We start from the raw sequence: 22,890 nt of genomic DNA on the forward strand, positions 1-22,890 counted from the left end.
AAGAACAGTACCAGCCTGAGCAGAACACAGTTCTAGAGCATTTAAAATAAAGAGATGTTGAAACAGTCTGGATTTTACTTCAATGCTGGAAAGTGAACCAGAGACTGAAGAACTCACACATACAAATCTCAACTGTAGTTGAGAAGCTCAAGCAATAGCTACAGTTCACTCCCTTCAGAAGTCGCTTTACAGGGTGCTCTTTGCTTTTTGGTATGAGTGCCAATGTGAACTTCTTAGAATAGTCTCCATACTTCCACTCATGCTAAGAGTGCAAACAACACATAAGTTAATTCAATTTACAGCTCTCAAAGTAAAAAGACAAAAAAACGCTTACTGGTGGCATCTACTGTTTGTCTGACTATCTCCTGTGGAACAACTTCTTACCAGAAGGTCAGGTGATAACACTGAATATCAATAAAGATTCCTTTGGCCAGCACTTCAGCATTCCCACTACTGAGATGAAAGTAAAATTCTATTTTCTAGGTCTAGAAATAGGCACAGAAGCATCCTCTATGCCAAACACCTGGTGATCTCCATGCAACACTGATACAGCTGCAAAGACTTTAAAGGAATTTTCTTTTTATGAATAACTATTCACATACAAGGCCAAATCACAACATTGTCACCCTAAGGAGGTAAGTTTTATAGTAAAACTTGACTTGTGGTGAATGCCTAACAGTTGTCTAACAACTCATTTGCAAGGCTGGAGCGCAATACAAAACTCACTACAAAAATCAGTTTCTACTCCTCATCTGAGTACTGAGAGGTTCAGTGTAGTTGCCAGCACTATAATAACATGGTTAAAGTCATTTTCTAGTAAATTAACATTGCCAGATAGGTACAGTCAGTCCACAGATACAAATGACTTCTACCCAGTGTAAAAGAATCTAGCAACAAGCCTCAAAAAAATCTCAGAGGCATGAACTTCTTAAGTAATCAGTTCTGAATTTCATATGAACGTTGGGATCATTAACCATGACAAGGTCAGGTGTCCAATGTGTTGACTTCTTTGGAGCAGAAATAATGCACAACTATCGCATTAGGGTACCGAGCAAATGCACTGTAAAGAGACAGAACACAAAAATCAACTGTCAATACAGACAAACAGTTTTCCCTATTCAAACAAGAACATCCAAGTTGTGCAGAATCAGAAAAACATGCTTACATGGAAGCGACACTTTCTTGTTTAAATTACAGCCCGAATATATTCTTGAGAAAACCAGACAAAAGAATGCTACAGATTTTGTAAGAGTTTCATTTTGAAAAAATAATATCTGTTTTCATTTCTATAGGCATACTTTACTTGGAAATCACTAGTAACAAGTTAAAGAGTGGGTGACATGCTTGCCCTCCAAAACCTTGTTGAACTTAACAGCATTAGAAAAGTCCTAGACAATCAAAACAATACTGCAAATGCAAATTTAAATTCTGATGCTACATGCTACACACTAACAGCAAAAAAACTGAATATGCACAGTGTTAAGTATATTTAGACCTACGTTCATTAAAATGTTTTGGAAAAAGAACCTTTCCCTATCATTGTGAATGCTACCGATACCTCAAAGGGGTTCACATCAACAAGAGAAACAATGAATAAGCTAGTCATGTGGCATTTTACTGGAGTTCAAAGAGGAAAAAGAAAAAGTGCAAATCAAATCTGCAATCTATACTAACCCATAGTTACCTGCTAGGAATGGCAGAAGAAAAGTTATTGGCATCCAGGTATCAAGTGAATTAGTTCTACTTTTAGATATCTTAAGATAATTAGGCTACAAAATGTAAACCAGCAAAGGAACCACAAAGCCATCAGATATAGAAAACTACTACACATGTATCTTAGTTTGAGATTCTTCATATGATCCCTCTTAATTCTAGTTAAGAAGTGGGTAGTAGGCAGTGTTCTTAGAAAATTTTCCAAATTCAGTATGAGAAGTGATTTTCTGCCTTCTAGAGTTGTGAAGTAAGAAGTTTTATGAATTTCTGAAGATATTTCATTCTCCTTTGTGGAAAGCAGAATTAAACTTTTGCAGTAAACTTCACTGACTAAAGCTCTGATGTTTTCCCAGCCACACAGTACAGCAATCTAATTCAAACACTCTACAAATGCCTCCCCCATACTGCTGTTCTCTGTGTATATACACATTACGAGTTTTGCAACATTCTTAGTTTAAGTATACCAGATTCATATTTGATTCAGTTTCTCAAGCTTTAAAGCATACGCTCTCACCTGTTGCCTATCTTCTTTTTGCATACAGTGCACACCTTCTCCTCTGTAATAATGCACTTCACTTGCTGATGCAAGATCCGCTCCTCCTGGACCTAAAGAAGAATTAAAAAAAAAAAAAAAAAACCAATAAACTTGCTCAAAAAGCAGTGCCACACCACAGCTCCTTTCTAGTCTGGTAAAACTGAAAACTGTCACAATGTTTAATTTTCAGTGGTTATATCTACATTAACAAGTTGTCCAGCACAAAAGAAGCAGGTCTGTAGAGCAGAGCAGGTGGTATTGAACATCTAACACCCACGCTATATGAATTTCAGGATTTTACTTTCATCTAGTCTGGTCCACAGACTAAGCCATTCTGACCACTAAGTGGTGTTCAGGTGAACTACTGAACTGCATCATCTGGTTTCATTTATTTGAAAGAAATCCTGTCCATGCTCTCTGAGATCACCCTGCAATGCACACCACAGCACAGTGAGTCCAGAGACCCACAGCAAAGACACATATCTCCTCCAAACTAAAATGAATGTACTCACCATCTCCTGAAAAACGGACATTCAATCTACTTGATGCACATCTACTAATTTCAGGTGCACTATAGCACCATCTAGAGGACACACATTCCATATAAGGAATTTAAGTTAATTTAAATTAAGTTAATTTAAATATTGAACATCTGTTTTCAAACACTGTACCAATAAATGACAGGTGGTGGGTACTCACTCTCAGGAATTCTGCGTGAAGAAGATTCTTGAGTACTTGATTAAATCTCTTCTTCTGAGCATTTTCTTCAAGGACCTTCTCTAAGAAGATTCGAATCTCACTAATCTGGGTATTTGCAGGTAGTAGGTTTATTGCCTGGAGCAAAATATACTTGGTGAGGAAAAATTAAAAAGGAATATAGAACAAAATTGAATAGAAATTGACACATTTAGCTTGACACAGTTACAATCCGTTCACTTGCCTACTCCAGTACCTTCTGTCACCTTCTGCCAACAGTGCAAACTGAGTGCTTAGATGTCTTTCTTACCTTAGTGGTATCCAGTTTGCTATGATGTAGTTCCAAAACCTGCAGAGCAGCCTGCAAATTGGCTTGAGGCTCCAGCACTTCCATCTTGATTGGTCCCAGGCAATGAACACTAGGTGGGGAGAGATACATGCGGAGCAGTGACAGATAGACCTGTTGCACACAAAAGGAAAGTTCTGAAACCACTGCACATACTCACAATTCACAGTGCTGGTAGAAGCGAGCAATGCTAGTACTAAGTTGTACCCATGCCATTCAAAATTCTGAACTGCTCATCTGAACAGCTCTTATAAGAACAAAAACCAAAAAGTACCCATGACATTCAAGGCCTTTTAAGAGTTACATTCTACACTAACATTTTTCTATAAAAGTAGTTGTAACCATGTCTCCCTCATTTATCTTACATAACTCATTTATAACCTTTAGAAACCAACACTTCATTGCTTTTTACCATTAACTTTTCTGTAGATGTATGTGGAATACGCATACAGTATTTTACCTTCTGAATTCCGTCAGAACTTGACCTACAGAATATATGCTCAAGTGATACAGCAACATTCTCAACAAAAAATTTAGAAAAATAAAAAACCCCAATAATCTAGCAACTCCTAAATCCCAAGAGTTTATACATGGGTTCCTGTCCACCTACACAAACACTGAAAAAGTCTATACAGAGCAAAAACTTTACAGTCCCTAACATGGTCTGAATAGTGTAATACATCCTAACTGAAAAAAAAGGCTGCAAGATAAAGCTACTTACATCTTTGTTGCCATCTTTGTTTCTGTCATAATGTTTATGGCAGTAGCTAGAACAGAGAAGAATCAAGTGAAATGCAGGACAGTTTTGGAACCCAGAGAATCAGTCCACAGAAATTAACATTTAAATGTTTTGATTACTGAAGCCATCCAAGTTAGGTGACCATACATCCGATTCTGATCAATTAATCAACTTGCACAACAAAATTACAACATTTACTCTGTATTACAATGCTGAGAAAAGGGAGGTTTTGTGCAAGTCTCCCACTTCCAATCAACTTAAAAAGCTTTAATGCAGAAACTAAATTTCAGCTGTATTAAAAAAAAAGGGGAAAAAGATATCTCCAATCAACACATCATAGCGTAAAAATACATACGTGCATAAGGGGCTTGAATGTCCTCTAACAGGCATTTGCTCAAACTAGCTTTAAAAGAAGCTATATTGAACAGGCCCCAATGTTCAGATGTACGTGCCAGCATTGGTTAATTCTGCTTTCACCTAAGTACTTCACATTCACTCAGAAGGTTCCCTGACACGATCCGTCTTTACTAGAGAGGATTCTGCTAACTGAAGGAGCTTAACTTTGCATCTGGGCTAGCGAATGTCTCTCCAAAGAGAAAGGAAGCAAAATAACATACAACAGTTCACAAGCTAAGGACAGGTGGAAACAAAGAACTCATTGATGACAGTCGTATTGCTCTAAAGTGCAAAGACAGAAGGGCATGAAAAGGTAAACCTCAAGGGGACAGCATCATCATCATCTGTAATGAACATATATCTGGAAGAGCCTAAAAGTCACCAAAACATGGAAACCCAGAAGATCCTGAAGGCTTACAGCATTCATGCTCCACATACAGCAACACTTCACTACACATCCTATCCATAGCGCAGTAAGCAAACTAAGACTTGGAATGAGAAAACAAACAAAAAAAACACACACACTTACTTTTCAGCCATGTTGGTGTCCTTCAAAATATGAACATAAATAAACAGAGCTTGCTCATGCTTCCCCATACGACCCAAGAGTAGAGCACGTTCTTCTAGCAGACCTAGTGATAGCATGAAGGATTACTCAATAGCTACACAGAGAAATGACAACATAAGCTTCATTAGTGACCAGACTAACAGGAAGAACTATAAACTAGTCTAAGCACAGGTTAAAGTTACACTGAGACTGTAAGTCTACTTCACATTAGTCTCAGTAACATTTTATGAATTCTTAAGCAACCTTCAGAAACAACAAACTTCAGACCTGTTGAGCAACTCAGGCTCATCAAAAAGTTAGGCTGCTAAGTCATGGCAGACACCACAAGGTCTTAGGCCGAATTACAGGAATCCTGCAGAGACCAGTAAACCCTACTGTGCCAACAAAACCAGAGTTAGTATACACACCAGTGGCCTATAACTACAGATACAGCCATCTTCTCTGTTTCTAGTTACCACGAATCTACAGTAAGTGAGGAGGTTTTGCTGTACAATGCAATAAGCTAGGGTTTAATTAACCCATCGAAACTGAACTCACCATCAAAGGGGAAGTCACTAATCAGTCGACTAGGTTCATACCAGCTAGACTTCTCCAGAAAAAGTAGAAGTTTTTTCCGGTAATCCCCCAAGTCTCCTCCTTCTTCCCCAGCAGGAACTGGAGTTTTATCTATATGGAAGAAAACAACACAAGCTATGGTATTACAACTACTTCACTACAACAGTACACAGAAGATGATAAACAAACAAATCATTATGAGGAGGAACCAAATGCTGATGAAACTGTTACATGGGCTCAGATTCTGGTGCACCTGCCAAATTACTTTAGCTCCTTAAAACACATAAAGTGGCCGGTTAAACAACAGACTCAGTTATTCGGGATCCTTCCCTACCCTTACTGTGCAGAATTCAGGGAGCAGTAGCTGCCATTCCACTTCATCATGAACAAAGTATCACTTGGTCGCTTAAGATCTCTAGGGAGACAAAAAACTAGACTTCCCTACAAACCCACAACTGTTGTTGTTCCAGTTCCTTCATTACTTGGGACATCTTCCTCTAGATGTGAACAGAGAAGGCCTACAGCAATAGACTGTGAAGGCTCCCCTGTACTGTCCCATGCCCTGGTCTTCCCACCAGAAAAGGCTAAACATACCTGCAGGGAAAGAATCAAGATACTCTTTCATTAAGCCCTGCACTTTTTCACAGTACAGCTGGATCAGACAGTTGTGAAAGTCTGCACCGGTTTCTTCCCAGACATGAATGATGTGTTCCTGTAAATATACGTTCAGGTTAAGTTACAGACACTTCCTCTGGGAAGTAACTTGATATAAGCAAGCAACAGTTCCATGCTTGCCTTTACCAAGCTTGACTTCAGGATTTCATATATTTTAATTATTTTTTCTCTGCACAACTTATGCCAAAGCTAGCATTCTCTGAGACAGCATCAGACTCCAATGCCTGGAGAACTAAAGCCTTACACATAACATGTTGTACTGAATGTAACACACTAGTAGAGATTGAGTTCTTACCAGATAAGGAATAGTCAAGCTTTTAAAATTTTCCATCAAGAAACTGAGCACTTTGTCTCGTGGCAAAGCTTCCACTTCAGGGAGGTCTTCTGTAAATATCTGTTAAACAAAATTTTGTTCACAGAATGGTGATATTTTTTTTTTTTTTTCCCCTAAGTGCCACAGTGTATGTTCTCTGAGGCACTGAAGCCCAGCATATCATCACGTATGTCCAAAGAGTAAGGACAAGAAGTATAAAAAAATCAGAGCACTCAGAAGCTATCTTGCATCTGAAAGGATTAACAAACATTCCCATTTCTGCCTTAGTTAACACTCTTCTTTTACAATGCCCAACACCTCCCAAATACAAGGAGTCAATTCTATATCAAAGAGGAAAGGGACAAAAAGAAAGGCAAATTAACATTTGACTTTTAAATACTCAATCAGGCTCTTGTGCAAAAAGCACGACAGCAACAACATTAAATGTTGTATCAAAGGTTCCTAGCTTCTTATTAGAACGTAAGGTATTCCAAGAACGTGAAAATGTAAGAAAAACTGAAAGGCTGTCCTGCTCTATCTACTGCTAATCTTACCACAGTACTAAACACAGAAAATATAAATTACATATTTAATTGGATTTAGCATTAACACATGGCTTCTTACATTGAGTTCTTCCAACTCCATACACTGCACTAAGATTCTCAATGGCAAGGTGCCTGTTTCAACCACACTTACCTTCAGTCCATCTTCAGGAAAATCTCTTAGCACCCAGACAGAGTATGAAAATACCAAGTGCAAGTTCTCTGTGCCTGGAATACAAAAAGTGGCAGTGCTCAATGTTAAAATCCTAAAGAGTTACCTACTCACAACACAAGCAGATGCTTTCAGAGCCGGCAAAGCTTAATTTACAGGAAGAATGTAGTTTGGGGGGGAGGGGGAGGTGGTGTGTGTGTTGTCCCCGCTCAAGTCAAGCAAATCACACACTACAGGCTAAAGCCACAATTTCATTACTTTGCAAACATGACGTCAACCGAAGCAAGAATAAGCGCCAACAAATGTAAACAATTCAGACCAAATCCAAGCTCAGTTGCTTTAATCACATTCCAAAATCTTCCCTTACAATTTGTTTTTATTAGGGTAGAAAAAGCACTGTACTTTTCACTTGCATAATTTCCTTCCGTCCATTTCCAACCTGCCAGTCTAATGACTTCTACAGCAAACGGTCAAATACTTCATAAAAAGTCATAAAGCATCACAGTACTGAAGTAACTGGCATAGAAACTAAGTGACAGGTAATAATTTCTCAGCTTTTAAGAAAATTTAGGACCTGCCTCTTTAAAAGAATACTTTTATTTGGACAATTTCGTTCACAAAACTTACAAAACATGTTATGAAAACATAACTTTCCTCTCACCCTCCTGATCAGAAGCACTGAGGCATTCACTACCCCAGCAATGCAACCATGCAACTATACAAGTAACAGAAGCCTCATCAAAGCAGAGGCAGAGGGAAAAATTCTGTATAAACCCTGTAGGCTGAAATGCTTTTATCATCTTATTTAAGGGACTCCCAGAAATGACACATCAATTAATCAAGTCAGAATGGGCAGTGCAGTTAAAACCCCCCCACACCCAGTGTTGCATTTCTGCTATTTACTTGGGGGAAAAATCTGCAAGTGACACTAGTGTAAAATGTTCCATTTATTAGCAATCGTTAACTTTCTACATCATTTCCTCTGTATTTCATTACTCTGAAGTGAACAGACCCAAATATCCTTTATCAGTTTTAAAGAGCTGAGCAAGAAGGATACAGGAAAACGGATTTTCAGGAGGTCCTGAAACAGAGAAGCTCCAGAAGTTCAGAACAAATTTAGCAAGCTGCCAAGATTTTAGAAAAGTATTCCATGCCACTTGGATAATTAAGGTCTTAAACATCATCAATCTCAGGTAAAACAAATGAAGAGCTGACATAGGTCAATCAAGATGAATTTATCAAGGAGACAGAATTATTTTTCAAGTAAGATCAGAAGTTTGCTTTGTAAAGCTGTATGCTTAATATAACATACCTACACTTCTCTAAGATGAGTGACATTACCACAAGACACCAATGAATAAGAAGCATAAGAGAGAGACACGGCACAAACAGGAAAGATTTCAATATCATTCTAAGTAATGAATTATCATTGAAGAAACATGTTGCTAACAGAAGCCAGCAGTTCTTAAAAGTAGTAATTACAGGAAAAAATATCAAAGTTTGCCAACAGCATAAGAGCAGGAGATGAACAAAGGTATTTCCCTCATAAGCTACTCACTCCCAAACTAGTAGTGTGATACTTTCAGAGCTGTCCATATAGAAATAAATAGTATTATTGGATGGGACAGGACTATTCTCAAAAGTAGCAAAACCAAGAAAGGACTTGTGAGTTCACAGTGAATAGTCAACCATGTAAGTTCCTACCACGATGTAGTGACCAGCAACTACAACTGTCAGGTCATTATCTAGACCTACCTAAACACAGAAAACAAAAACTTCATATAGGGTTCTTCATCTCAGGAAAGATACTACAAAGTCCCTGCAACTGGAAGTTAAACTTTCAGCTGGAAAGCCTAACCCAGAAGTTAGACTTTCCTTTTGTCACTGATGGTAAATCATCACTGGAAGAAAATTCAAAATACTATGGCACATTTTCTACCAATGGAAGTTTTTATCAGAGATAGTAATATTTTCCAGTAATATACTCAAGTTTCAACAAGATGCTTGTGAATTAATCCCTGAAGTTTGCATTATGCAAGAAACCAGACAAGATGACAATGATATCCTTTAGCTTGCTAGTCTCTACAAAGTTACTGAACAGCAGAATAACTGCTAAACCCCAAAAGAGTCATACTTTCACAAAAACAATGCTCTCCTTCACACTCACCCAAATGCTGCAGATATTGCACTGTCCTCTCATGGCCCTTCAAAGGTGAGTTGGCTTTCTTTGACTGATCCACCAGTACCTGTAATGCTTTCAGAACAAAAAGGTCCATTCCTTTGTAACCACAAGTATCATTCTAACTTGAAACCCCCAAAAGTGCATTTCTCCTGTTCAGCTACCAGAGGCAAAACAAAATTTTGTTTCAAACACACAGACCAAACAGTTAACAGGAACAAAGACCAATTTAATCACAAGAAAGATCCAGAAACAAAGTCTCTTCAGAATATTACCTGCTCACTGAAGACAAAACTAAATACTAGGAATACATGCTTCTAGCCTTTCTCTCCCCATCCCAACTTCATACCTACCTTTCTCATGCAGACCTTTCTTCTCATACAGTATTATCAGTTCACTATATTTGTGTGCCTTCTTTAGTACATGCTCACTCTCCTCAATATGGCAGTGATTGTTCTCTAGACGTAGCAATGGTGCCACCAGTGCTACATTTGTCTGCAAGCAAAAAGGGAGCACTTTAAACACACTTCTAATGTGCACCTCCTAAGCTTATAGTACAAAATACAAGCTGGAAGAGAGGGGGGAAAAAAAAAAAAGAAAGAAGCCTCATAGCATAAGAAATGACAGTTTAACGTCTTACAGCAAGGCCCATCTTCATTTCCATAATTTGTTGGGACAGAAATAAAACAATATATCGGAGCAATTCCCCTTCAAGAACAGGGGTCAGCTTTGAAAAACATCGACAGCAAAAATCAGACTCTCCTGCATTTAACAGTACAAGGCAACACAAGAAGCATTCATTAGAACTTCAAAATACACAGGCACGGCCACATTTTTTTGACAGAAGCAGCAACCAGAAGCAGACACACCTGCTTTATTCCATGAAACTACTTCCTGACTAGTGAGCAAACTAGCTAACACCAAAGTTTCACAACTTGTTTTTAGACCAAAGACAGATGGTTGTGTGAGAATTTCTGATGTAGCTCCTTATCCTTCTTAAATGTTTCAGCCTGAAAGTCCAACAGAGCTTGCAAGGTAAAGGAAAGGCCTTTAGGTCAGGCAGAAACTCACATGGAGGTAACATTTTAACAGGGTGGTATCGATGATTTGTAGCAGCTTCTTTCTCGATTTGATCGTGGGTGTGCCTTCCATGAGGGGTGAAGTACTGGACTGATGGTCAGAATCATTTAGCTTCTTCACCAGCTGACTTCTTTTCTGCAGGAAATCAAATGAAATTTTAACATGAAAAGGCCATGGAGTTCTCAATCCTACCGCAGCAGTGAATAACCCTGCTCTAAAAACAGATATAGGAGCACTCACTTGAGTTAAGTAGTCTATCAGAGCTAAATGTGCCTTTTCCAGTTCTGCCCCAGACAGCCCTGGCAGGGGGTTGGGATACTGCAGCTGTTTCCTGTAATCTGTGGGCAGGAGGTCAGGATACAGACCCATCACATGAGTGGGATCTACGCAAAAAATAACTAGTATTAGTAACCATTCATAACATTATTTTTGCAAACTCTTTAATATATGTAACCTTTGAGCAAGCTCAGCTTTCCAAGAGAGATGTTTGTAACCAACTTGTATGTCCACAAGGTTCTGGATAACAAAACTTGGTTTTTACCAAAAAAAAGTCAAAACAAGACAAAAGAAGCAAGAGAAAAGACTGTTTCAAAGTCTAAGCACAACAAGTTCCAACCTGTGGGCTTGGCACACCTGGAGGCCAAGCCATTATTATAATCCTCTTACTACTGCTCTTGTAGAATATCAGCATTAACTCTGACAGTAGGATAGGATTTCTAGGAATAAGCAATGTTTTAAGAGAAGATTTACTGTGCTTTTGAAACAAGAACTGAATAACACCATCTGTAAGTAATGAGCACCCATTTTCATGGAGTTTAAGCAAATTAAAAATTACTGCCCTCTAAGTTCAAAGTATTTTGAGTTCTCAGTTCTTTTCTTTCGTTGCAGTTTTCCAAAGTAAGTATGATGTTGTCATCAAAACAAGTGAAAGCTCTAGGTTTAAACGCACAACAGATGTGCTGTCACCTATAAAAGAGTCTCAGTCTTAAGCACTATTCTATGCTACAGTCCAGTCTCCAGATGTTCTTCCAATAATCCTAGTACAAACCAGAGGAATAGCAACAGAGACTTATTTTGACTTTCAAAACTACAGAAAAGTTTCCTGGCTTCAGTAACTTCGGCCATTAAACAGGAAACAGGATTCAGGGTCCTCAGTTTGGTCTGAGTCCAAGGATTTAGCACATCTACAGATGTTCCCTATTTTTCCTTCCAAGTTACAAGTAGGCTTTTCGCAGCTGCTGAAATCCCCAGCTCCAATGGTCTATGTACACACTATGCACACTGTAAAATAGCCTACAATACAAATATATTCTGCATAAAAGGGAAAATTCATGATTTAACTCATCAACTGAAGTTAATTAAGTACTATAACTAGTTTCACGAAAAAAAGCTAAATAGCTGCCTAGGCTATTTGCCATTCACAAGGGACTGGTCTGCACAAGAGACTACTGTTTAAAAACAAAAACGAAACAGAAAACAAACAAAAACACCCACACAATAGTCTCTGAGCTTCATTTCATTCCTCCCAACCTAGGTATTGCAATGCCAACCCAAGCATTTACCTGTACCAAGCTTGGCAAAAACCTGCATGGATTCATCAAAGCGCTTCTGGCAGAAGAGGTTGAAGGCAAAGAGGTTCTTTATGTGGTGAATTTGTTGTCGCTTCTCACTATCTGAATCATCTTTCATTTCCTACACACATACAAATTAACAAACATGAAAAACTCTTGGGCCTCATAAATGAGAAGGAAACACTACAGAAATAACAGTATTATCCTTTGGAGAGAATAAGAAGTAAAAAGATAATCTTCTAAAGTGAACACCTCTGATGGTGATTCTCAGATGCTATGCTTATTGTGTCACTGAGATAACCTGGAAGGTTTCAAAGCTACCTCTGGTTATCTACACAATTGCTCTATCACGGCAACTCTCTCTTCACTCCTTTGCCTTTTCAAAATTTTTTTTCAAGTTAGCAATACAAAATGCAATTAATTCATTTTAATGTAGTTCCAAGGAAGTTTCTGGAAACCAGAAAATCCTAAAACAGAAAGAGCAATATAATTAAACGTACTGCTTCAGCATCTCTAAGAAATTACTATTTTTCAGGAGTAATATAGAGGGGCATTAAAAAAAAAAAAAAGATCATTTGACAAAACAAAACACACAACTCCAAGCAAAACTGTTTACAAGCAGTCTGAAGACTTTGAAGTCCAACTGACTTCAAAGTCTAAAAGACAGTAACCGATGAAACAGTTAAAACAGACAATCTTTCACACACAAGATATCTCAAAATCTAAACCACAATAGATCAATATGGAGAAATGGCAGCACAAAACTAAAACTGAAGTTTAAAAAGGCCAGGGTTCACCAGTTTGTGCAAAGAGGACAGTAGGGAGGTTAAACTCTCCAGACTAGCTACAGTCAAGCATAAGGCAAACATGCTTTTGCATACTTTTGCACAAGTGCATCGGCTGCAAACCCAAAGGTTTTTGAGTACTTACTGCCAACTGCAAAGCCAACTCAAACTGCTTGTCCTGCAGAAGCTGCTGGATCTGCGTGGCTATGGACACCGGAATGAGACGCCAAACAAAGTGATTACTTGCCACATATATAATATTCGTACTGTGAATAAGACAAAAATGTCAGTTACTAAGTTCCAGCACTGAGAAAGAAGCAATACCCTATCTGAAAAAAAACAATCCTGGTTAATACACACATGGTTCAATCAGATACAAGAGCAACTTGAGCAATACTGCAAAGCAGAAGGGAGAAGAATGTATCTCCAGTGATGAGAAATTACCAAAGACACTCAACTCTATCATTTACTCCTCAAGGTATGACCTCCACCTATCTGTTCATAAAAAACAATGGACTGCTTCAATGCTACTTCTGAAGCCGAGGGAGTCAGAAAAGCTCTTCCTCTCCCAGTTTTTCAGAGTGCTACCATACACCCAGACAGTCAGATGAAAGTAATAATCAGTTACACTCAATACCCTCCAGAGGTGATGAAGCGTGGTCTCTGCAGCTCGATACTCTGTACCAGCAGCCGGGGTTGAAAAGTGCGGATCTCCACATACCTTGGCAGAACAGCAATAATGTAGGGAGGCTGGTGTTCTGTTAGTGAAACAAATGAAAAATACAATTTGATTGTTCTCAAGTATTCCTTGAAACAAGCCATGACTCAAAGCAAGGCTTCTCTTCAATGTTTCCCCCTCCTGAAATGTGTCCCTCTTTTGTTTATTAAAGACAAAACTCAATGCCCAACACCAATAGCTGTTGGTTAATAGACTACTAACAGGCTTTTTATTCATCTTTCAACATAAGAAATTTCTGTGGCATTCAGGTGCCCAGAACTATAGTGCTTTAATACACTACCTTCTATTTCAAATCTTGTCCCTTTAAAAAAAGATACACAATACGCCTATTTTCTGAGGAGGAGATAGGCATACAGACTACAGACAAAGAAGGGGAAGAAATAAAAATAAACACACGAAATCTACCACAGCATACAACTTGAAACACTTTAGAAACTGTCACACTCCAAATCCAGCTAGTTTCTAAATACCAGGAATGTAACGATTTTGTCATATACAAAGGAGTAAAGAAGCAAATTTAAAAAAAATTGCCGCTTATTCTCACCCATGGCTATAGGAATATCTGTCCAATTCAAGGCACATTTCTGCGTACAGATCCCTTCTTCATTGAGCACAACTGTCAGATCATCTTGACCAACCACAAATTTTCCACCTGCTACAGGAGCTACCAATGGTTCCAGCTGCTTCCCTGTGGGAAACAACTCTTTGATGGATCCTTTTCCATCCACCTAGGATAACAAAAAAAAAAAACAAACCCACAAGTGTTTTTCAAAATAACCTTTATTGCAAAGCTGTGTAAGACTAAAGCCAAAAACCCCCTAGAAGGATTTACAACCCAGACTACTCACTAACAGGATAAGTGCAATTTTGAAGAGTAGCAATAAAATTTTCTGCATATCATCATTTATCTTGCTTCTACATCATTTGGAAATAAAGAATTAACACTTTTCTGTCTGAGATGATGTATTTCTGTTACTATAACAGTAGCTGAGCATATAGTACACACAGGTTTATAAAACACATAGCACAGTAGCAACATCAGTTAAAGTCTCCAAACACTTCTTGGTGTAACCAGAGGATTTCATTTAAGCCAAAACTTTAACATGGTTTTATTCTGGCATGAGTGAGCATTGCGACATAAAAAACAAACTAAAAGCCTAGCAACCTGTCTAGCCATTTTCCCCTGCCCTAGCCATTCATTCTTGTGACCCCATGCTGTCCAGGGGACTAAATCCATCCAAAAACAAAACAAAAAAACACAAACAAAAAAAAAAACCGAAGAGTTGTTTCATGAGCTGATCTAACAACTCACTGTCACCAAAATGGAGGATCCTTCTCCTTCAACTCCAGCTACATGTTCCTGCTGCTTCCCTTGCATTACAGCTCAAGCATTCTCATAAATCAACAGCTAGCCAGCAGCAAATAATACCATAAAAACATGTCTATTTTTTCTACCTATTTAGTGAAATAAAGCCACTCAAGGATGGGTCAGTCAAGCACCAGAGTCAACCCAAAGTAGACACTTGGACAGCAAGTCTCCACTCCAGTTGCCTGAGCAGCTGTACAACTACTCGTATCACTAGAATGACGGGAATCAACATCTAGGAGAGGGCTGCAGAAAGGCATCACTTCTTTAGTGAGCAGTGTCAGTTTGAAGTGATTGTAAAAATTACTGTGCAGTTTTTCTGTCAACTACAGATCAGTCTTGCCACCCACGTACGTACACGTGTGGCGCACCTCATCTTCATCTCATTTACCTAGAATATCAGCAGAGGTCAATTGTAAAGGCAAAGAGAATCAAATATAGTTGTCAAATGAAGCTAAGTGGAAACTGTAATACTAAATTAACGACAGTAACTTTAGAGACTTTCAAACTGAAACGACTACAGTTCAGCAAGAGAATCAAAAAAAGAAAAAATGGTTAAGCTCCACTGTCTGCCAGATAAGATATTCTTGGTCTTTTTTTCCCCTTTTAGAGCTCTCTCTTAATACACTAAGTAAAACACAAACTGAGCTTAGACAGACTGCTGCCAAAGCAAAATACATCTTTTACAAAGCCTTTTTTCTGCAAGAGCTTCAAACACTGGTTTCAACAGCAATAAACAGAAGATTGCTTCCTGACAAAACATCAGTTTAAAAGGACAGACTTAGACTGCCCTTTCCAAAACCACATATAGCAAGAGTACCAGGTGCTGTTTTTCATAAAGGTCTGTTAGCTAAATCCCTGAGCACAGGAGCAGCCTCCATAGCACCTACTGCTATCCAAATCTTCTTAAACACTGTATTCCAAACCCTAGTCTTACCCGTATCAGGTAATAGTCCCTCTTGAAGCCTACACAGATGGAGTTTTCACACCAGGCCATAGATTTGGGTACATCAGGTACACTGAAGTCTCCCTGAGGAAAACAGGTTAAAATGGTTGTTACAAGAGAAAAGCAAGAGTCAAATCTGGCAACACAAGAGTGTAACAGGCAGCACTGTTGTAGACACCATATTCCCCACTACACATGCCCGACTTCTGCTGGTCAAGGAATGGCAATAATCAGCTAAAGGCCAGACTCGTGCACAGTAAACCTCTGAGTTAGCAGGTAACTTCCTAGAAGACCAGCTGAAAAATTATCTACCCATTTCCATTGGTTATTTTTATCATTCTGGTATTCACAAGTGCAGTTCTTTATGCTTGCTGTAACTACCTTCTGACTTAATGACATACCTGGAAAACTTTGAGTAGAAGTGGACCCAACTCCATAGTGTTACTGTTAGGTATACACTTACAGAAGCTGCATGTTATTACATTTCACTGACTTACAGGCATAGTACAATCAGAATACTAAAATACAGAACACAGCCTTCGATTTAATTTATGAAACTGTATTAATGTCATAAAAGTGAAAATACATAGTTGAAATCACAGTTAATTTGCTGCTTCACTGTTAAATTACTGCAGAATCAACGGGAGTGAATTCTCTGAAAGTCAGCAGTGCCTCTGAATAACAGGGACTACAAAGCAAGCAGTAAGGAGCAACTACACCCCCTGTTGAGGCATGCAAGACTACAGGAATAACATAATTCACCTGTAGTTCATGGAACTCTCTGTCCTTCCAAAAATAAAGTTGTAGCTTCTTCCGCACTGCCACACACATTCTCAGCACCTCTTCCCCTGTATCTGACTGCTGTGAAAACAGACAGGCCTAATTAATAGGCACTCATAAACTAAGAGGCAAGTAACAAGTAAAACAATACAAGGATAAAAGAATCCTCAGCCTGAAGCAAAGTTGTCAGCTGAAGAGCACCTTTTTTCATCCATGCCAGAAAGGGGGCACGATACTTAAAAATGAACTTTGGCAGCGATTGTGACACGAAAGAAATAAAAAAAAAAAAAAAAAAATTTAAAAAGAGAGCACCAAAGACATATACACACACAAACAGAAGACAAGTAGAGAGTTATCAGCCCATCCCTGAAGATCAGGATAAATAGCTTGAACTATCTGCAGTAAAGGAGAGGGGAGGAAATGGAACAACGCTAAGAATGTGTTATAGACAAATAAAAACACTAATAGCTCTTTAATATCCTAGACTATTAGAAAAGTTTCCTGACAAGAAATACTAGCAAAGCTAAGTGCTTGTACACACAAACAAGGCACTATGGAATGACCAGATTTAAAGGTGCTTTGAAAGCCATCACTGGTTTTAACACCTAGAAAACAGTAAGTACTTACTAGAAAATACTTAACGCTAAGCTCCCATGGGGCAAAGAGATAAAAAGTCATGAAGAGCACTAAGGCATCACTTCTGGTTATGAATAAGGCTTCTGAACGACATGGGTAGGCTAAGAAACTCACTTGGATAGAAAAGAGTCACTTAGTAAACCACAACATATGAACAGAGAATTGCTATACCTTATGGAACCATTTTACGGCCTGCATAAAGTGTCCCACAGCTGCCCCGCAACTCCTTGGGCCAATACAGTTTAACAGAAACAAAAAATGTAACAACAGTGATGGAGATGCTTGGCAAAGGGAACCACTATGAGGTAGCACACTGACAATTTAAGGGAAGGGAATGGCTTTTATATTGAAGAGGACCTTTCCAAAAAGAAGACAGTCAAAGTTACTACAGGATAAAAACACACTGAAGTTTTGTATCAGGAGGTTAAAGACTACAATCACAACAGGCACGGGAAGCTATCTTATGAAGCACAGGAAGAAAATTAAGGTGACTACATTAAAAATTGTTGTCTTAAGCAAAGTTTCAACATCCAGTAGGTAATAATTTTAAAAAGCACAAGTACCCAAGCAACTTGCATGTAACATAAAATTAACAAACCTAATCTATACAGTAACATTAAAAAGTTATCTTTATAATGGCACGGATGTCCTTACTGTTTGTTACGTTTCTCCTCTTACCTGAAGATTACAAGTGAAGAGAGATGCGCCTTTTGCCTTGGAAACTGTGGTGATTTGTTGAAATGTCAACAGGTCATGGACATAAATGTTATTTTCTGTTTTAAACAAAATTCCAATTATTATTGAATATTAATACATGTAGAACTCATTGCTAATTCAAATAAGTTATCACATTTCATGTTTACATAAAAAGAACTTGTGAAACTAAGAGCTGCAAGAAAGGAAAAGGAATGTTTTCCCAAAAGCTGAAAAGTAAGTGCTAAGGCATATAAAAATACAACACAATAAATGCAGAAGAGATGACTAACATCAGCATCGGCAAATTAAATGAAGGAACCGAGAACAGGTGCTAACCAAGCAGTGGAAGTGGGAGTGGAAGGGACAGCACGCAGGCCAGACCAGAGCAAGTTCATGATGGAGGATTGTCTGAACAAAGACCATTTTGAACTGGCTCCAGAAGTGAAAAGTGTACAGTTGCAAATGGAGGGTACTGTGGTCAAGCTTTTGTACGCACGAGGACGCAGGCAGCAGAAATCTACGCATGCTGGAGTCGGAAGAGGTGTGACTCGGAGATGATAAAGAAGGGAGTAGCAACATAAGCAAAAAAAGACATAGGAAGATCATAAGGTTAAACAAATATAGCCAGACAGAAGCAAACTTAGATCTTCCACAAGATGGTAAAAGATCACCATCTGCATATCAACTGAATTTGGTGTAACACATCAACAGTAAGTTTCACACATCGAAGTTCGGACATAAGTTTTAGCCCCTATCATACAGTGCACACACATACGCGTGAATGTACATATATATGTGTGTATATATATGTCAATACAGACAAATTATATATACACACACTTACATACACACACACTTGAGTACATGAATGTATTTTTTCATTTTTAATCACAAAATTTAGCATTAATACTTTGTTCTCCAAGTTGGCTTATGACAAGCAAAGCTGCTTCTCAATCTATGCTGCATAATGCTTCCTCTGCAAAGTGAAAAAGCCTAAATCCTACACAATGTCTTTTCAACAACTAGACTACTATGCAGGTGTGTGGAAAGGGTGCCACATTCAGCCAAGTAACTGCATTGAGAAGAGCTCGTTAAATATTAAAAGATTTTCTTCACTTACCTAATAGACTGACCAGAATTTTAAACTGAGAAACAACATGAATCTGAAAGAAGGAATGCTATTAGTGACTCCATTCATAAACTAAACCTCTGAACAAGGTTTGATTACAGATAGCCTAAGAAAATGCATCTTCAATATTTTCAAAATAATGAAAATAGCAAGGTAGCTATCTATGCACAACCTTCCTCCAGCTATTACAACGGCTTTCACTTACACTCAGTTTTTACAAGCTAGCGTTTAGAGCTTGTAAGCTAAGCCAGTAAAAAAAAAAGTTCTAGTAAGCGGTATGTTACTTGTACACAAGCACTTCTGAAGGATTTGCAGAGTGTTGTTGAAAGAGGCTGCATAATCTTTGAGATAAGTGCTTTCCTGAGTATCGATATAATCAATGAGCCAAAGTTCTCCAAAAAAAAAAAAAAGGAAACAGTAGTAAGACTGGCAGTAGATAATCAGTTACTTTAGTTCTAAATTCGAAAGAAGAGCAATTACATTCACATTCCTGTAGCATTTTATCTGAGAGTCAAATTATATATTACCATCATTTTTACAAATATTCTCAGTCAGAGTAGCTGAAGATTTACTGGAAACAACAGAATTTCCATAAACTCAAAAATAAACCTGTAAGTTTCAATTCTTTGCTTTCTGTTTTAGCAACCAAACCAAACTTTTTCCTGTTATGGGAAGAGTAGGCAAAAACACCAGGCTGTGCCACCTCTAGAAGAAACTACAGTTTTGGGGAAATTTTTTGTTAAGCTTAGCAGAGATTCCAGAATTACATTTGATATCTCGCCTGAAAACACTGTCCTGATGTCAAAAAGATGGTATTTCCTACCTGCTGAATCTTTTTTGAGAAGTTCTTGTTGGATTTCTCCAGTGTCACTTCAAATCTATTGCAACCTACCAGAAAGATTTGAGAAAGTACATAAACTGAAGTTGCCCTTAAATTTATGACTGAATCTATCTTACACTAAACAGATTACAAAGAATTATGACAGAAAACTCGGCCACTTAACACTAGAAGAATGACTCCTCTAACATAACTGTGCTATCTTTCACTTAACAGCTAAATGCATCAGAAGATATTCTACATAGTCAGGTGAAAATGTAAATTACACTTCTGGTACCCAAGGGCCTCATCAATAGTTACATTTTTGCCTTGCTGGAGTTTTAGATTACAAGAACTATATTTACATGTTTTGAAACCCAGAGATACAAAGACACCCATAAAGACTTTATCCACACCAATCAAATATCAGCAATTTAAATTGCTAGGGAGCACATCACTGCAAAGTAGACAAGGAATAAACACTACACCACAAGGGTTTAAAAGGAGTTTTAGGGATAAAGACTTACAGACACTTTCTGATGATATAACCTCTCCTGGCATTGATGCAAAAAAGGGGGAGAAATTTACCACGTGAGATAAGACACTAGCAACTCAAGACTAGCATGTTCTGATTGGAATAGATGGCCTAAAAGTTTCAGAAAAAGCAAGCTGAATTCAGTCTCTAGAATTCAAGTAGCTACAAACAAACATCTCTCCAAGAGCTGATGAACTTGGAAACACATTGGGCTTTTCTTTCCTGTCCCACACTACACAACATTACTATGTTCAATAACATCAGTTTCTACATAATAGCAGATAATGTGAAATACAAATCTGTTTATTGAAAATCGATTTTAACTAAACCAAAAATAGAATACGTCTATTTGTGGCATCTCTAGAATAGACTATGAACACTTATGACTGTCAAAGAGGCAGGGAGAAGAGTAAATACAGAACTAGTTAGGAGGCATCCCTCTTCCCCATCCCTTGATGCTCATGGACTCACTGAATAAAGCTGCTCTTTTCACTAATCCAGTCCTTCATTAACAGAAGACAAACATCAAAGCTCTGGCAACTAGCACATCACACTGCTTTTGTGCATGTTTGTGCACTATAATCACAAAAATTACACTAACGTACTATGAATTCAAGCATATGGAGACCTGATATAAAACATACTTTAAAAGAGAAAAAAGGCTGATACTACTTGCTATCTTTCTTGTATATCCGATAAATGGTATGTACACTTTCACCAACGATCTCCCACAAATATTCATTAAACTCTATGTTGGAAAAAATCAGCAACTAAACATACTTGCGTTAACATCACTACAACCTCTTAAAGTGCAGGGAATAAAAATAACGTAGTAAGTTTTTTGTGCCATTCTTAAAATCAACTTACCTATGTCTTTCTTGATCCTGTAAAGCAGAAGATGCCCTTGTTTGGTACCAACAAGGAGCCATTCCTCTACAAAAATGGGGGAGGAAAAAAAGAGTCTAATTAGTTTCAACCAAGACTTCCCTTCCCAGCCAAGTTATGTCTATCAGAACACTTGGAAACTTGTTTCAAATACCCAAGAGAACTTCCTGTGGCAACTACACACATCTCCTATCATCTCTCTGGCGCAAGTGCTCAGAAGTAGCTTTCATTCTTAGGAGAGGATGGCCAAAGATCAAGCAGTAAAACAGAGAGTACAGCCTAGACATCACATCCTACTTGTTTATACAAAGGTAAAGAAGCAAACCATTGCATCTTTTGTGCAATCAAAAGAGGCAATAAACTATTCTTCAGACACTACCATCTCCCAGAGAGTAAGTGCTACATAATGGGAAGAACTGTCAGGAAAAAAAACAAGGAGTTCTATATGAGTTTATTCATTGTTTTTGTTTTAAATAGTCAAGTTCTTATAAGAACTCTCTGAAATAGTCAGCTTTACCTCAAAGGAGAGTGGCAGCTTTGCCTAAGTGGCATTTCAGTTGCTTGGACGACCAACAGTCATTCAAGATTTATAAAAGAAAACCTTTTCATATACAAACTCCACGGCAGAGTTTCAGACTCTTCCTATTTATAGCATTTATAACACACAAAAGGCATAAAATCTTTATTGGGTCATGAAATATGACTGAAATTCTTCCTCCTTGCTGAAGACCATAGAGGAAAGAAGCATACATAAATATTTATTTCTAAATCTAGTACTTCCTCATTATCAAAGATACTTGTATTTTAATAAAATCTTATTTCCTGCAAGACCTTTCTTTCATTATTTGTTAGAAAAGTTGTAGATAATATTAGACCTCTTTTTATACAACCATACTGTCATAGGCCTGTAGACTTAGGCTTTTTTTTACTTCAGTAAAATAAATACTTACAAAGAGATAAAAGATAAAAGCCTCAACACAGGAATAAACTATCTTCACATCTTCTCCACTACATAACTCTAGCAATAAACAACCCATGCTTTAGCGTAGCACTACTATTCAGGTTTTAACTTTGTTCTTAAGACAGATTAAAGGGGTCACAATTCCACAGTGTCTGGAGTTTTTTTAATTACCGATTTTGTGCTATGGTAGTATATCCGATGGAAACTGCTCAAGCAGTTTGAAAAGCTTTATCATCCCTATGATTATGACAGCTGTGTAATCACCTGACCAAAATCTTGACTGTCAAGTATGTCCAAAAATATAACCTATATTTATATACCACTAACCCATACAAGAAGCAGATTCAAAATCTAAGACTTGAACAAACCACTGGCTTTCCAAGATAAATTTTAGTCAAAACACAGGGAACGCTTTTTAGCAAGAAACCAGCCGACCCACGGTTACAGCACTGGAAATTATGGCAGTCTCCTCCACAGCAGAGCCCGGCCCCGGCAGCCCCTCTCCTACAGGCACCGAAGCCAACGCAACGAGCCA

General features: G+C 38.1%; 1 protein-coding gene across 1 annotated transcript; it reads right to left on the reverse strand.

Annotated features, from left to right (window-relative positions):
• Window positions 1–704: 704 nt before the first annotated feature.
• On the reverse strand, window positions 705–21,442 carry VPS39 (vacuolar protein sorting 39 homolog (S. cerevisiae); the record flags this gene model as incomplete). The annotated part of the gene is made up of 25 exons (XM_009695616.1): window positions 705–1,060; window positions 2,228–2,319; window positions 2,948–3,082; window positions 3,255–3,404; window positions 4,012–4,057; window positions 4,955–5,057; window positions 5,531–5,659; window positions 6,143–6,260; window positions 6,519–6,617; window positions 7,233–7,306; window positions 9,418–9,504; window positions 9,783–9,924; window positions 10,501–10,644; window positions 10,750–10,892; window positions 12,072–12,201; window positions 13,011–13,131; window positions 13,503–13,623; window positions 14,149–14,332; window positions 15,908–16,000; window positions 16,679–16,777; window positions 18,011–18,105; window positions 19,149–19,191; window positions 19,981–20,045; window positions 20,502–20,534; window positions 21,377–21,442. Coding segments are annotated over 25 exons (2,588 nt in total), but the record flags the coding sequence as incomplete, so codon positions are not given.
• Between the last annotated feature and the right edge of the window lie 1,448 nt (window positions 21,443–22,890).

This window comes from Cariama cristata, unplaced genomic scaffold (assembly GCF_000690535.1).
Source record: "Cariama cristata isolate BGI_N322 unplaced genomic scaffold, ASM69053v1 scaffold6742, whole genome shotgun sequence".
NCBI lineage: Eukaryota > Metazoa > Chordata > Aves > Cariamiformes > Cariamidae > Cariama > Cariama cristata.